At 33.3% G+C, this 14102-nt stretch overlaps 1 protein-coding gene across 1 annotated transcript in view; it reads left to right on the top strand.

The window, feature by feature from the left end:
• LOC122528750 (potassium channel subfamily T member 2-like) overlaps positions 1-14102 on the top strand; it is a 142736-nt gene that overhangs the window by 82413 nt on the left and 46221 nt on the right. Inside the window, exons 3-4 of the mRNA XM_043654199.1 lie at positions 1745-1844; positions 3397-3595. Of these exons, the coding sequence (XP_043510134.1) occupies positions 1745-1844; positions 3397-3595 (299 nt within the window). The remainder of the gene's footprint in view (positions 1-1744; positions 1845-3396; positions 3596-14102) is intronic.

Raw genomic sequence — 14102 nt, 5'->3', positions numbered from 1 at the left:
CTCAAAAACTGAAACGCTTTAAACTTCTGCAATTGAAATCTTGCTACATACTTTCAAGTAAAATAATTTAAAAACTAGATAAAAATAATGAAAAAAATCTTTTATTTCACCACTCTAGTTGAGTTTCGTACATTTTTGAATGAAATTTGATCGAAAGATTATTCTCATAATTTAGAAAAAACGTTTGCTACGCTGCCGACGCTGTGCAAATAATTTCGCAACCCTCTGTACGTCATACATACATTACATCTGTAACAAAATGAACAATTAGCTATTTCTTTATATTCTAATTTAAGATTCTCTACAGTTTTCGAAAACTTCTTGCACAATCTTTTCATTTTTGAACTCTTACTACGCACTTCCAAGTAAAACAATTTAAAATGTTCCGCCAAATAAAAATAATTGAAACTTCCTTTCATCTCACCAAATTTGGTGCTTTTGAATGAAAACTGGTTAAAGGATCCTTTGTCTCGTAATTAAAACAACGCTGCCGACTGTGCGGATAATTTTGTAACTTTGCAATCCCTCTGTACGTTGCACGTTACGTCTGCAACGAAACGAACACTCGACGAGAGGGTCATTTTGCCTGCATCGATGCGCACGAATAGTGTCACGATCAGTTCACGATGCCGGAAATTCCTTTCGAGGACACGTTGCTCGTTGGATGCCAGAAACGGGAATAATTTCGGGAACGAAATGCCATCGTGACGCGAACAGCCGCGCCGATATCTGGCAAGCGAAACATAATCTTTTGAAGCTGATAGTGGATGTCGTGCCGATATCTCTATCGTGCTATCGATTGTTTGCATCTGTCCGTGCGTCTGCCGGAAGATCGATGCCTTGCCGTGTCTCGCGAAGCGGCAGGAGGCTGGGAGGGGAAGGCGACGATTAAAAACGGCTCTTTGTAGATCGTGAATATCGATACTCTCTTCTACCTGGGCATTCTTTATCCGTGACAAATTCATTCTACCGATTTTCTCCTACCTTTACACTACCTGTCGCGTGTTCACGTGTCGTGGCAAAAGGATTCGACTAAATTGCGCGTTAAAAGGTTCGAGGAAATAAGTCTTGGAATGAATTTGAATGGCCCGTAAGAATGGTTTCGTAGCGTGAAATTGGAAGTTTGATACATCATATATATGTGCATATCAAATTTATTTACATACATATATATATCAACTATTTATTACATACATATATATATTTTCATACTTATTTATAATTTTATAATTTTGTAATTTTATAATTTTGTAATTTTATAATTTTGTAATTTTATAATTTTGAAATTTTATAATTTTGTAATTTTATAATTTTGTAATTTTATAATTTTGTAATTTTATAATTTTGTAATTTTATAATTTTGTAATTTTGTAATTTTGTAATTCTATAATTTTGAAATTTTGTAATTTTATAATTTTGTAATTTTGTAATTTTGTAATTTTGTAATTCTATAATTTTGAAATTTTATAATTTTATAATTTTGTAATTTTATAATTTTGTAATTTTGCAATTTTGTAATTTTATAATTTTATAATTTTATAATTTTGTAATTTTATAATTTTGTAATTTTGTAATTTTATAATTTTATAATTTTATAATTTTGTAATTTTATAATTTATATTTTCATATTTATTTACTTAATATTTTAATTACTTGTAATATTTTAATTACTTAATATTTATAACAATTGTTTATCAGACTCGTCTAATACATCTTTAATCGTTTTCAATCGTCTGCGTTGCAGGTTTGAGGATACGATTGGCCAACCTGTTCTTCAAGCTGTTAACATGCTTCTTATACATATTCAGAGTCATCACCGACAGCGACCCAACTTACGCAGCATGGTGAGTAATCTGCAATCGATGCATTATTAATCGTCGTTTCCACAGATTTCCCTCATTAATTTAATTTACGATTTTCAGCAGTCGTTCCTGCTTTTTCTTTTTTTTGGAAAATCAAACTTTGCGTTACAATTTCCACAATTTACAATACATTTCACGTACTTGCATCTTGCAGACAGCAGTGCATTTTCTTCAAAAGTTACGCGTGACATTTTCAAGCGAGCCAATTTGCAAAATAATTTCACCAGTGTGTAAACAAGGCAGAGAATTTTCAACAGCAAGAAAATTGTCTTCTGTTTTGATGTAACGCGACAGCGCGAAAGAATCTCTACCGGAAGAAAGAGTCAAGGAATTAAACCCATTCGTAGGAAATTATGCCTGAAAATAAACGTAGAATGAGACTTTTATATATAATACAATATCCACTTTCCCTATCGCGAGTCTTTAACATTTACGATGCTTGTTCAAGATCTCTAGTTGTATTCCCTCCTTATAGACCTTCCATTTCACCAAAAATAATACATACTTTTTATTCTTTATTATTAGTGTCACTATATGTAGTGACAAAATAGAAAATGAATTTAGAAAATTTTAACATCGGATGTAAAAAAATACTATAACAAATATTAATAACGAGAGCATTACTCACGACGATAGTTGAACTGTGAAATTTGACGATTTTTATCACCGCTGAAGCGTACGAGTGCACGAGACAAATGTTTCGCGATCCACGCAGAGAGTTTAGCTACAATACGAAATGAAATTGAATAGGTATTTCGCGACGGATGCTTACAAAAGGACGAAATATATATTCAACGATCTCATTGTCAGTCAACGTTTAAATTTATCAATATTTACTCTTATTTCCTTTGTTATATTATAGATTGTAACAACGAGCTGGTTCTCATTGTTTCAACGACGAATCGCCAACAGATGAAAATTTTCCCCTACAAAATTTTCCGCGGGTACAATGCGAGTAGCTAACAACAGAGATAAAAACAAAATATTTCCTCTTCCATCTTCGTTTTTATTTGCCGAGTTGTCGTCGATGGTGCAATAAATTTACAGTTTTTAAAAACTACACGTGCCTATAAATCCTCATCGAGGTATCCCTCTGCCATTTACTCTTGCCATTTTTATTCCTTTTATTTTCGGCATTTCTATTTTCAACAAGCGGAATTTAACTTTTCGTGCAATAAATCAATACTTACTCCAGATTGAACACATTGACCTTAACGTCGAGCTCGATTCAATTTTAAATCGTTTAAGCTAGTTACCTAGTCTAAAAAAAAAAAAAAAGGCAGAGAATGGCCTTTCAGTCTCCAAATTCCGAAACTTTATAAAGCAATTAATATCGGACGCCATTGTACCGTCCATTAACACTCGCTCGCTTTGAAAAATCGCAGCTCTCAAAAAAAAGAAAAAAAAAAAAGAATTTCCTCTGCCTTCGAATTTCTCGAAACTTTGTCCATTTGCTTTTAAAATGCTCCAAAAAAAAAAAAAAAGAAAAAAAAAAGAAGAAGTTGCAGTTTTATTTCTTTCTTTTTCGTTGCAGTTACGGTTGCACGCCTGGCAACAAAACCGAGTTCCTCGTGTCGCAGAATCTTACCGAGGAGGAGTTTCAAGAGCACCCGACCATCAACTGGGACGCGATTTTATGGGTGAGGAGACCGTTGGAATTGTGGGTCGTCCAGGTGATCCTGGCAATAGTATCACTTACCGAAGCGTTGCTGCTCGCCTATCTGGGTTACAAGGTACGCGTCCTTTCATCCCCCCGGGAAGAAATTTGATTTTCACGCGTGATACTCGATAACACGGGACAGACGTGGCCCGCTCGTCTGAAATATCTCGTTCGAATGTTCGTGGTTGTCGCACAGGAACGCGCGCGGCGAATTGTCAAATTGGCCACTATGAATTATAAATGATCGTCGCGGAGGAAATGAGCGCGGTATCATCCGGTATATTCTTCTGACTTCAGTGTCGTTTGATGTTGAAATTGGTGCCTCGCGAAAATATCGAAACAATTTGATGGATGTGTCGTTACATACATATACGTGTTACGTGAGAGAGATTTGGAACAATTTTATCATCGTAAAACTGCGAATGTAACGTTATCAACAATTTATCGTTGGTGACGTTTAAAAAGTGTGGTCCGTTGTAAATTTTAAAATTATACCTTCGAAACAATTGCAGCTTTTTTTTTTATGGAAACAACACACGTGGAGGTAGAGTTTTTCAATTTAAATTCCAAGCATTTCAAAATTGTAGAATCAACATTGACACATTTTCGAGCGCTTTAATATAGTTTCTCAATTTTTTCATATACACAGTGTCGTTAAAAATTTTCGCGGAAAACATTCGCATTTGGAATATCTAAAGTCAAATTTCCTAAAATTTTCACACTACACAAAATCGAACGCATACTGTTGATAAATTCCATTCGATGGAAAAGATCGTTTATTCTATGCACGATCTTGATGAAAATTTAAACACGATCGATGAGAATTTTATATACGACAAACTTCACTCACTTTCGACGAAGAACAATTTAGAATTTTCAAACATTTGCCGATGAATTTCTGTGCGACAGTAAAGCAACGAGTTATTTTGCACGATGATACTTTTCGTCTATGTTACTCTTGGTGTATTTCTCTCTCGGTCGTTTTCCTCTCTGTGTATGTTACTTTCTCTCTCTCTCTCTCTCTCTCTCTCCCTCTCTATTCGTTGTTCGCTTCTGCATGTTACTCGGTGTTCGCTCGCCTAATCGCCGACCGTTGCTGGCTGAACGAATTAGACGAAATGAAACGGAAGTTGAAGGTTCGCGTTGACTTCCGTATTGAAGAGCGCGGTGCATGTAACCTCGCCAGGGTCAGAAAGTTGCAGAGATCACCAGCTGGCTGGCCAGCTAGAAGCTTTTCCAACCAATTTATAGGCTTCAGAGGGGCTAGCTTTACCTACTTTGTTACGTGATCCGCGGATTATAATTTTTTTATTGCCGCCAGGAAAAGAGCACAAAGAGCTCTCTCTCTCTCTCTCTCTCTTTCTCTCTTTCGTTTTCTCTCTACTTGAGAATGACTAAAAACGCTTTCCTAGGGAGAGAGAAATTTTGTTAGAAGCGAGAAAGGAAATCTTTGTAGGTACAGTCAGTCACGGAAGTCTGGATATGGAGTCTGTCGTGGATATTTTACAGATTTTAATCGAACCAAAAAAAAACATAGAGATTTTGTTTAAAAAAAAGTTTGTTTACTTTATCAACGTGCCTCTGACAGAAATGAAAAAGAAATGGGAAAGTATTTGGCTCACGAAAATCTTGTATTCATTTTTTTATTTTGTATATAATTATATATATATATAGATAGATAGATAGATAGATAGATAAAATTATATATAATTTATATATATATATATATAGATAATATTATATATCTATATATGATTATTTTTTATATTTTTAATATTTATAGTATGTAAAAGAATTTTAGAATTATGGAATTTGGTCATCAAAAAATAAAATTTTTAAATTTAATATTTTAATAATGATTGAATTAATTTATATAATTTATTTAATAATAATAGTTTACTTATTTGATTTTATTATTTTAAGAAATTTAATTTATTTAATTATAATTTTTTTTTTTAATTTTAATATATTAAATTGAAGAATAATTTTTCCTAATTTTAGTTTAAATTATTCTAATGGATTAATTATTATAATAATTTTAATTTCTAGAAATATTATTATAAATTTAAATTTTATTAATTTAAAAAATTATTGTCTATTATTAAATTTATTATTAATATTATTAATATATATAATTTTTTTTTCTATAAATTTAATATGTTATTTTATTTTATATATTTGAATCAAGTTTATTATTAATTTCTCATATAATTATAAAATGAGGATATGGTGAATTTCGATTCAATTCTTCTTTTTCTGTCATAGTCTATACGACAACTCTCCTAATTATAATATGTATACTTTCCAGCAAACAAATATGACATAAATAAATCATGCGAATGAAACAAACGCGAAGAAATAATTCTCCCCGAAACGTTTGAAACTTTGACAGCAAGCTTCTGCGACTGACTGTATTCCGGCGGAAGTTAAGTATCTTTCAGAATAAGAAATTCTCGAGGAGCTGGCTTCTATTTTATGGGCACCGTGGAAAATCCAGTTGAACCATTTCCCTTGCCTGGTTTAAAAGAATTTTAGATGTGGTTCGATCAAGATCCATTGAACAAAATCCAAAACACTTCATCACCTGCGTTGAACCTTCGAAAACTTGACAAATCTACGTAGACTTCCGATGAAAATTTGGTTCTCAATTTCCCTCTACAGTTGATCAGTGAACGTAGTATCGTATATGTATACATTCTATAGTGTAGAGCTCTTGATTGTGTATTTAGATATTGTTATTACATTTTCCTACAGTGGAAGAAAATGTACGTGTGTTCCTATTCTGATATAATTGGGGACTCGATGTAATTTTTATTCTTCGATGCGTATGGTATTGTTTCCTGCATATCGCTTCGCTGCTTCTCGCTCAGCTTTCTCAGTCGTTCTGCAATTTCGTCCCGATTACTCATTGTCACTCGCGCATCTTTCAAACGAAGAGTCGTCAGTCGCCGGGACGATTTTTCCAGGCTGTGCAACCTGTCGAACGCGACCGAGTTATGAACGTCGCGCGCGCGAAAGTTTTGGGCACGGGCCGCGGGAAATATAAAACCAATGCAATTCCACGGATGCAATACAAAATTTCGCCGAGTTCCGATAGTCACAAAACACGCCCCGGCTCCTATCCGAAAGTTTTCCTCATTTCGCTTTGAAAGAGAACCTCTGGAAAATCTCTGGAAGACGAACGAAATTCGACTTGCGCGGCTCTACCTAAACTCCAATTTCATTTCTCGTTATGAGTTCTCTCTCTCTCTCTCTTTTTTTCTTCTTTCTTTTCCTCTCGGGAGAAACAAATCAAGTGTTTTTACAGCACATCGACCGCCTCGCGGTTCGAGTTTGGATTTTAAATTAAATTTTCGAAATTGCGCTTTTACTGCAGAAACTGCAATAATTTCATTTACCTTGCAAATAAAATAATTATTTTGATACTTTGACAAAGTTTGTGGAGACTATGCAGGAATGTTGTTAAAATTACAGAATATGAGTACTATTTGTAATTTACAGAGATGTTTGTTCGTTTGTAGAATTAATAGGTTTCCAAGGTTAGACATTTTCTGTACAGTTACAAGGACTATTATTATTCACGTTCGCAAAATTAAATTTGTCTTCCTTTTTGTTTTATCATTTACTATTTGAAGACTCTTGTTAACTGTTGTGTGAGATATTTATTTTATGAAGAAAAATGGTTATTTAATAGAGAAGTAATTGTAAGGAAGGCTAGATTCGATTGAGGAAATAAGAGAAGTACATAACATAACTTTAATGTGCTTCCTCTGTGATTGAAGGGAGAAAGTGTCATTACACGTTGACAAAATTAAATTTTTATTCTTTCTTCTTTGAATTTACTGATTTTCTGGAAATAAACATTTATACTATTTATACTATTATTATTAATTAACAATTGTAATTTACATTATTAATTATATTACTAATGTAATTTATATTATTAACTATATTATTATTTTATTATATACATATATATATATATATATATATATATATATATATATATTGCTTATATTGTATTATATTATTCTGAATATAAGTAGAGGGACACACGGTGTATGTCAAATATAAAAGAAAGTAAATTACCCAAAGAATATTAGCTGCAGTATACTGGCTTGGAAAGTTTAAGACCATATCGTTACAGTCACAGAAACGTGAAATAAAATATTTCTCTTTTAACTGCGTGCGCAAAGTGCCAAGGAACACACAAGTAAACGCACATAATTTTTGTAATGAAGAAAGAAAATTCCACGCTGTACATATCTGGGTTGCATGGATCGTGGACAGAGGAAAGATTACAGTAATAAGAGAGCTTGATCCTTCTTAGACCTTATAATTTTCTCTTTCGCCACTTTTTCCAACTTTCCAAACCAGATCTCGTGATACTGTTCAACTTTTTTTTTTTTTTTTTTTGTGTACGCCGGTTTTACTTTAAAACTGCGAATAATATAAAAACTTTTCATTAAGTCATAACTGCCGGAAGTCGAACGTGATACAGTAATGTGTCTGACCGTGATATCTTTGCCTTTTTAAATCGTCACTAATTTCTGGAATTACTTTCATGGAAGCGTTATTGCTTACTGACGTCAATTACTATGTCACACGAACAAAAATAATAAAATTTTTGATGCCATTGTTTCGGGAATCAAATCTCTTCTAATGAAAATAGTGTCAAACATGATTCTAATAAAATTTTTGTTCTAAACTAAACTGAATAAAGTAAAATAGAACTATTTATTACTAAATCATTAATAATATTTTAATATTATTTATTATTTGTTATTGATAGTAATTTATTATTTGTTATTTATTATCAATAATAATTAATATTATTTATTATATTATATTTAGTATATAATAGTTAGTATAATATTATTTATTTTATTAATCTATACAGAATGACATAAAAATGAAACAATTATAAAAATAGTCTCGGTCGAACAGAAATAATAAAATTTTTGATGCCATTGTTTCGGGAATCAAAGGCTCTTCTAATGAAAATAGTGTCAAACATGATTCTAATAAAATTTTTGTTCTAAACTAAACTGAATAAAGTAAAATAGAACTATTTATTACTAAATCATTAATAGTAATTTAATATTATTTATTATTTGTCATTTATTAATAATAATTAATATTATTTATTATATTATATTTAGTACATAATAGTATTAGTATAATATTATTTATTTTATTAATCTGCACATAATGACATGAAAATGGAACAATTATGAAAATAGTGCAAGAATTTTATTATTTTTCGTAGTGATCTTGAATTTTCGCCTGTAGTTAAACAAATGTGTCGTAAATCGTTACAATTTGCAAAAATGTTCGTATTTATGTAATTGCGATAGTTACTATTTCGATATTTTCTTTTTCAGTTTTAATTGAAATTTGTCACTTAAGAAAAATCAGATAATGGTTTCGACCTATCGACAATTAGACAGACACTACTGCTTATACTTCAATATTTTTCAATGTATCGACTACTAACAAATATACTAACTAAACAGATTCGATCAAACGTTAATTAAAATTTCGTTTCAATAAACAGAGACCTGTTACTTTAAATGGCCGTGTTCGACGAACAGAGAGAGCGAAGTTAACATCCCAGTTAGCATTCAATATTCTTTATCTGCTCTTCATCGATTCGCGAAGTTCAATTCCAGACTTCTTCCTCGTTTTCTCTTTCCCAGTCAGAATCAATATTTCCTAATTTTAGCTTCCCAATATTCGACAGAAATTCAATGCACATACCCGCGCTGACACGAAGCGAACTACACCAGTGCTTAAAAATTCGATGAGAATTTCCTGAACGGTCCTATAGACTACAAACTTCGCAGACCTCTCAACATCAACTGGGATTGTAGAAACGATAGAAATTGGGGGGGGGGGGGGGGAAAAAAAAAAATTTCGCGACGAATGCAGCTATCAGTCGTCATTGACGTCGGATTCTAACAGGCCAGTAGCTTTTGCACGTGTGTATGATCCTCGATAACATCTGCAACGGCGCGTAGCCGTCGTAGACACGCTATTCGCTAATCGAACATTCCAGCGACCCGATTCGTCACGTTGTAACAACCGACAAATTCGATAACGCCACGCTGATATGGTACAAAGCGCGATAATCGAGCCGCTGCTCGTACCTGTGCGCACGATGCCGCTGTGAAATTTCAAAACACACCGGGAGAGTTGCTCGTTCATCCGCGGCACGACCAACGCGGCTGTGAAACATCGATACGATTTGGAAAATTTGTTTCCGTGTCACTAGCTTACCGAGGATCGCTCGAAAATCACCAAACCGACTCGACTTCGCTTTTTTTTTTTATTAAATTTTTATTCTTTAATTTTCATCGCACGGGTAGAGGATCAATAGTGAGCGTTCGAGGAAGAGACGAAAAACTTGGTTTCGTAAATTCGTTCGTCGAAAGAAAATTGTACAAGCAATTTGCGAGCTTCAATTAATTTGTGAAATTATAATATTGTCGTTTCTCTATCTGCATTTTAATTTGTGATTTAATTTACGAGGCTGATCAATATGACGTTTGAAGGATTCAAGAGGTAAATAAGGATAAAAAAGGAGACACTAGGGAAACTGCCTTTCACTTTCCTTTCCTTGGCAATCTCTACGTCCTCTCGTTAGCCTACGAGAATCTGTGAAAAACCAAATTGACGAGCTTCAACTTTTTATTAATCCGTTAATTTCATCACATGAGTGACGGTGAATTTATATTCAGTCTTCGAACAAATGATTCACTTCCATCAAATTTATTCGTCGAAAGAGAACGATATATGTAATAATAAATTTTATTGTATCATCATTTTTTTCTGTGCTTTATAATTTATTGAGTTGGTCGTAACAGTTCATTAAATAAATAAGCTTTTTCATCAGACTGAAAGGAAACAGTTTTGTGGGATTTAGAGGTTTAAGCAATCAAGGCTTAGTATAGCGCCAAAATACCTGTATTTAACTTAATATATATTATACTTACGACTGAGTTTAATTAAACTGAGCTAGATTAGTTCTACCACTCAAATTTACACTGTTCTTCTTCACTCAAAGATCAAATTCACACTGTTCACTCTATTCAATGATCAAATCCACACTGTTCTTCTCCATTCAACGATCAAATTCACATTTTTCACTCTACTCAACTACCAAATCCACACTATTTTTTTTTTTTTTCACTAAATGATTAGATCCACACTGTCTCCTCCACTCAGCGATTAAATCCACATTCAGTTCTCCAAATCTACGCTGTTCACACTTTTCCTCGACATGTATTCTCTTTTCTTTCCACAATCATATCCTTAGTATATTATTTTACAATTATCGCTTACGGACCATCTGTGTGCCCAGGTCGGCTTAAAGTCATAAACTTGACTTTTAATACTCCTGCAATCTTCTTCCATCCCTTTCTTTCTTTTGACAGTCTCTACGTAGGTTGTTCTTTATCTACCCCATGATTTATTTATCATATATAGGTTATTATCATATAAAATTTATTTAGAAAAGACTAGATATTACTAGAAACGACAAACATTTAATTTCTAAATATATATTTATATCATATATTTGGATCATTTACTTTCGAGATAATTAAACTTATTATCCTGATACAAAAGGTACAAAATAAATTTTATTTATTTATCTTTTAAACAACTCATTTTCATTACTTTGAACTATTAATAATATTATTAATTTTTAATTAGTACTAAAATATATTTTTATTATAAAACTTTATTTAATTATATTAATTTAATATATATATATATATATATATATATATATATATATATATATATACATTTTGTAACTTGTGGAACCCACTTCGGGAGCTGATTGTACGCCAAAAAATAATGAAAAAAAGTCATATAAATATATACGTCCTATCTGTCTTCGTTTATAAGATATAATGAATTTTCTGTTTTGATTACTTTTACAAAAGATGCTCGAAATGACCACTTTGCATTTGAAGACAAGCCTGCACACGCGTCTTGTCATTCATCTGGTTACTCTCTCTATCATTCCTGGTGTTTCTCGAATTTGTCAGAAGCCTTGCTCTATTCTATTCCGTAGTATTTCAATCGACGTTGCGTATACAATAGATTTTAAATGTCCCCACAAATGAAAATCTAATGGATTGAAATCCGGAGAACGAGCTGGCCGTGCAATAGGACCTTCACGACCAATCCATTTATTTGCAAAGTGTTGATTAAAAAATTGCCTAGCCACTCGGCTAAAATGCAGCGGAGCTCCATCATGCATAAACCGCATACCGAATAATCTAATATCGACTGGAACTTCCTCTAACATTTCGTGTAAACGCGTGCTCAAAAAATCAACGTACTTTGTGCCTGTTAGTTTCCCATCAAGAAAGAAAGGTCCAATTAAAAATTTGTCAATTATTCCTGCCCATACGTTTAAACTAAACTGGTGTTGATGTCTTGAATGCACAATAACATGTGGGTTTTCTTCATGGTTATTATGAAAATTGAATGTACCATCCCTGGTAAAATCAGCTTACTAGAGTTTGCTCTGTTTATAAAATTCATTATATCTTATAAACGAAGACAGATAGGACATATATTTATATGACATTTTTTCATTATTTTTAGCTATTATTATTATATTATATTTTTTATTATATTTTTTTTATTATTATTGTTGTTATGTTATATTTTTTATTATATTATTTTTTATTATTATCTATTATATTTTTATTATTATATATATATATATATATATACATAAATAAATTGATCCATCTCTAGATCTTGTATGATTTTACTCCATGATTTTCCTTTGTTTCTCTTCAATCATAATGATGTCTCCGTACGTTTTCACGGTTTAGCGACGTAGATTAACGATATCGTGGGTGTCATCGCCGGTTTATTACCATTATTGTTGCCGCGGTTATTGTTATCACCTGACGGTTATCGAGCTTATTTCTCTTACGTTCGATTCTCTATGGGATCGTTCCCGCCGATACCATTTGTTGTCCCTGTTAGCCGCCGCTTCTTTTTAATATTGTCCGTTTTATGGATTGACGCGGCGGGCGGTTTTCCAACCGCGGAGTTATTGCAGTCCGGACAATTAAACGGACGTCGCGTCGCGTCGCGTCACGTCTGTATTCCTATCAGGATTGTGTTTCGGGGTGAAGAGCGTACAAATTGGGAACGGTCACTCGTAGACCCTTGTTGTCTATTTTCGTTGTTATTTCTATTTCTTTTTTTCCCCGAGAGTACGTTTTCTTCTTTGAAAATTTGGAAGAGCGTGAATGACTGGCGGAATTTTTCAGTTTGAGCGACGAGCACGAAATTAATGAAAGGAACATAAATTTGTATCATGAAAATTTAATCATTCACGCATCATTCATTTCAATTCGCTGACATATGAAAACACGTGTCACAAATTGCCTGTAACAATTAATCTTCTTGAACAACAATGACAAATACAATGATAAATCGAATGAAATTTCGTAAACTGATTTGACATGTTACGTGTCGCTTGTTTTCCTCGTTCGACGTAAAATTATGAAGTTTGATAATGTTCAATTTATAACTTGTCAATTTACTATTACTAATCAATAAATTATTGCAAGATTCGTAAGCGTTATCTGCTCTTCGACTAATTAATCTGAGCATCGTGGCGATCAATAACATTCACATGTTATTCGAGAAATATAATCTTTCCAAAAGTTTTGATCCGACGACAGGCCAGGATATCAAATTTCACGAAAATTTAAATTAATCGTATTGAATCGTCAAAGCATGAATTCGATCGCACTTCGGATTTATCAAATCTACAGAGATCTACAAATTCAAGATAAGTCTCTTGCAATTATTTTTGAATTTTCTTACAGTTTATTTCACCAATTTACGACGTAAACATAATTATGAGATAAACATCTAGAAGCTCTCTGAAAGAACATTTTCATTTACACTTTGAAACACACTCCTCACGTGACGAAAAGCCACCCTCTCGTGCCAATTTCAGCTGTCGTATCCTCCGACAGGTCGCACTTGAATCGATTCGAGCTTTGTTCCCCCCCCCCCCCCCCCCTCAAAAGAAAAAAAAAAAAGAAAAAAGAAAGAAAGAAGAAACGAAGAGCACCGAAATTGTACCTTTCGACAAACCGCTTCCGCGCGATCGTTAACCACCACTCGAGGCCGATCTGCTTGAAAAGTTCTTGAACAGTGTCGGCGCGGCTCGAAATCGACGCGAGTGGTCTCGCGTGTGACGGATCATCGAGTTAATCGGAACAGTTCGTCGGGAAATGGGATTACCGGGAACCACGCAGTTACGTGGCTTTCGATTCCACTTGAAAATTGTGAAGGAGGTTTCCCGACGACACTGGCTGGTGTGGCGAATTCTCGGGGAAATTTCTCCAACAGGCGAATATCCATGCGCTACAAACACAGAGACGGAACGAAAGTACTCGCACACGCTCGATGAAAAATTGTGTACGCTTTGAACTGTTGCAATCTCGTAAGAAAATGATCGCGCAACGATCCGGTTGGTCTCGTCTTCAAGCACGAAGCCATCACTTTAGCTTTTCTCAAACTCTCAATTT

Source organism: Frieseomelitta varia, unplaced genomic scaffold (assembly GCF_011392965.1).
Source record: "Frieseomelitta varia isolate USP_RPSP 00005682 unplaced genomic scaffold, Fvar_1.2 scaffold_258, whole genome shotgun sequence".
Taxonomy (NCBI): Eukaryota; Metazoa; Arthropoda; class Insecta; order Hymenoptera; family Apidae; genus Frieseomelitta; species Frieseomelitta varia.
This window is presented reverse-complemented; position numbering and strand designations above follow the sequence as displayed.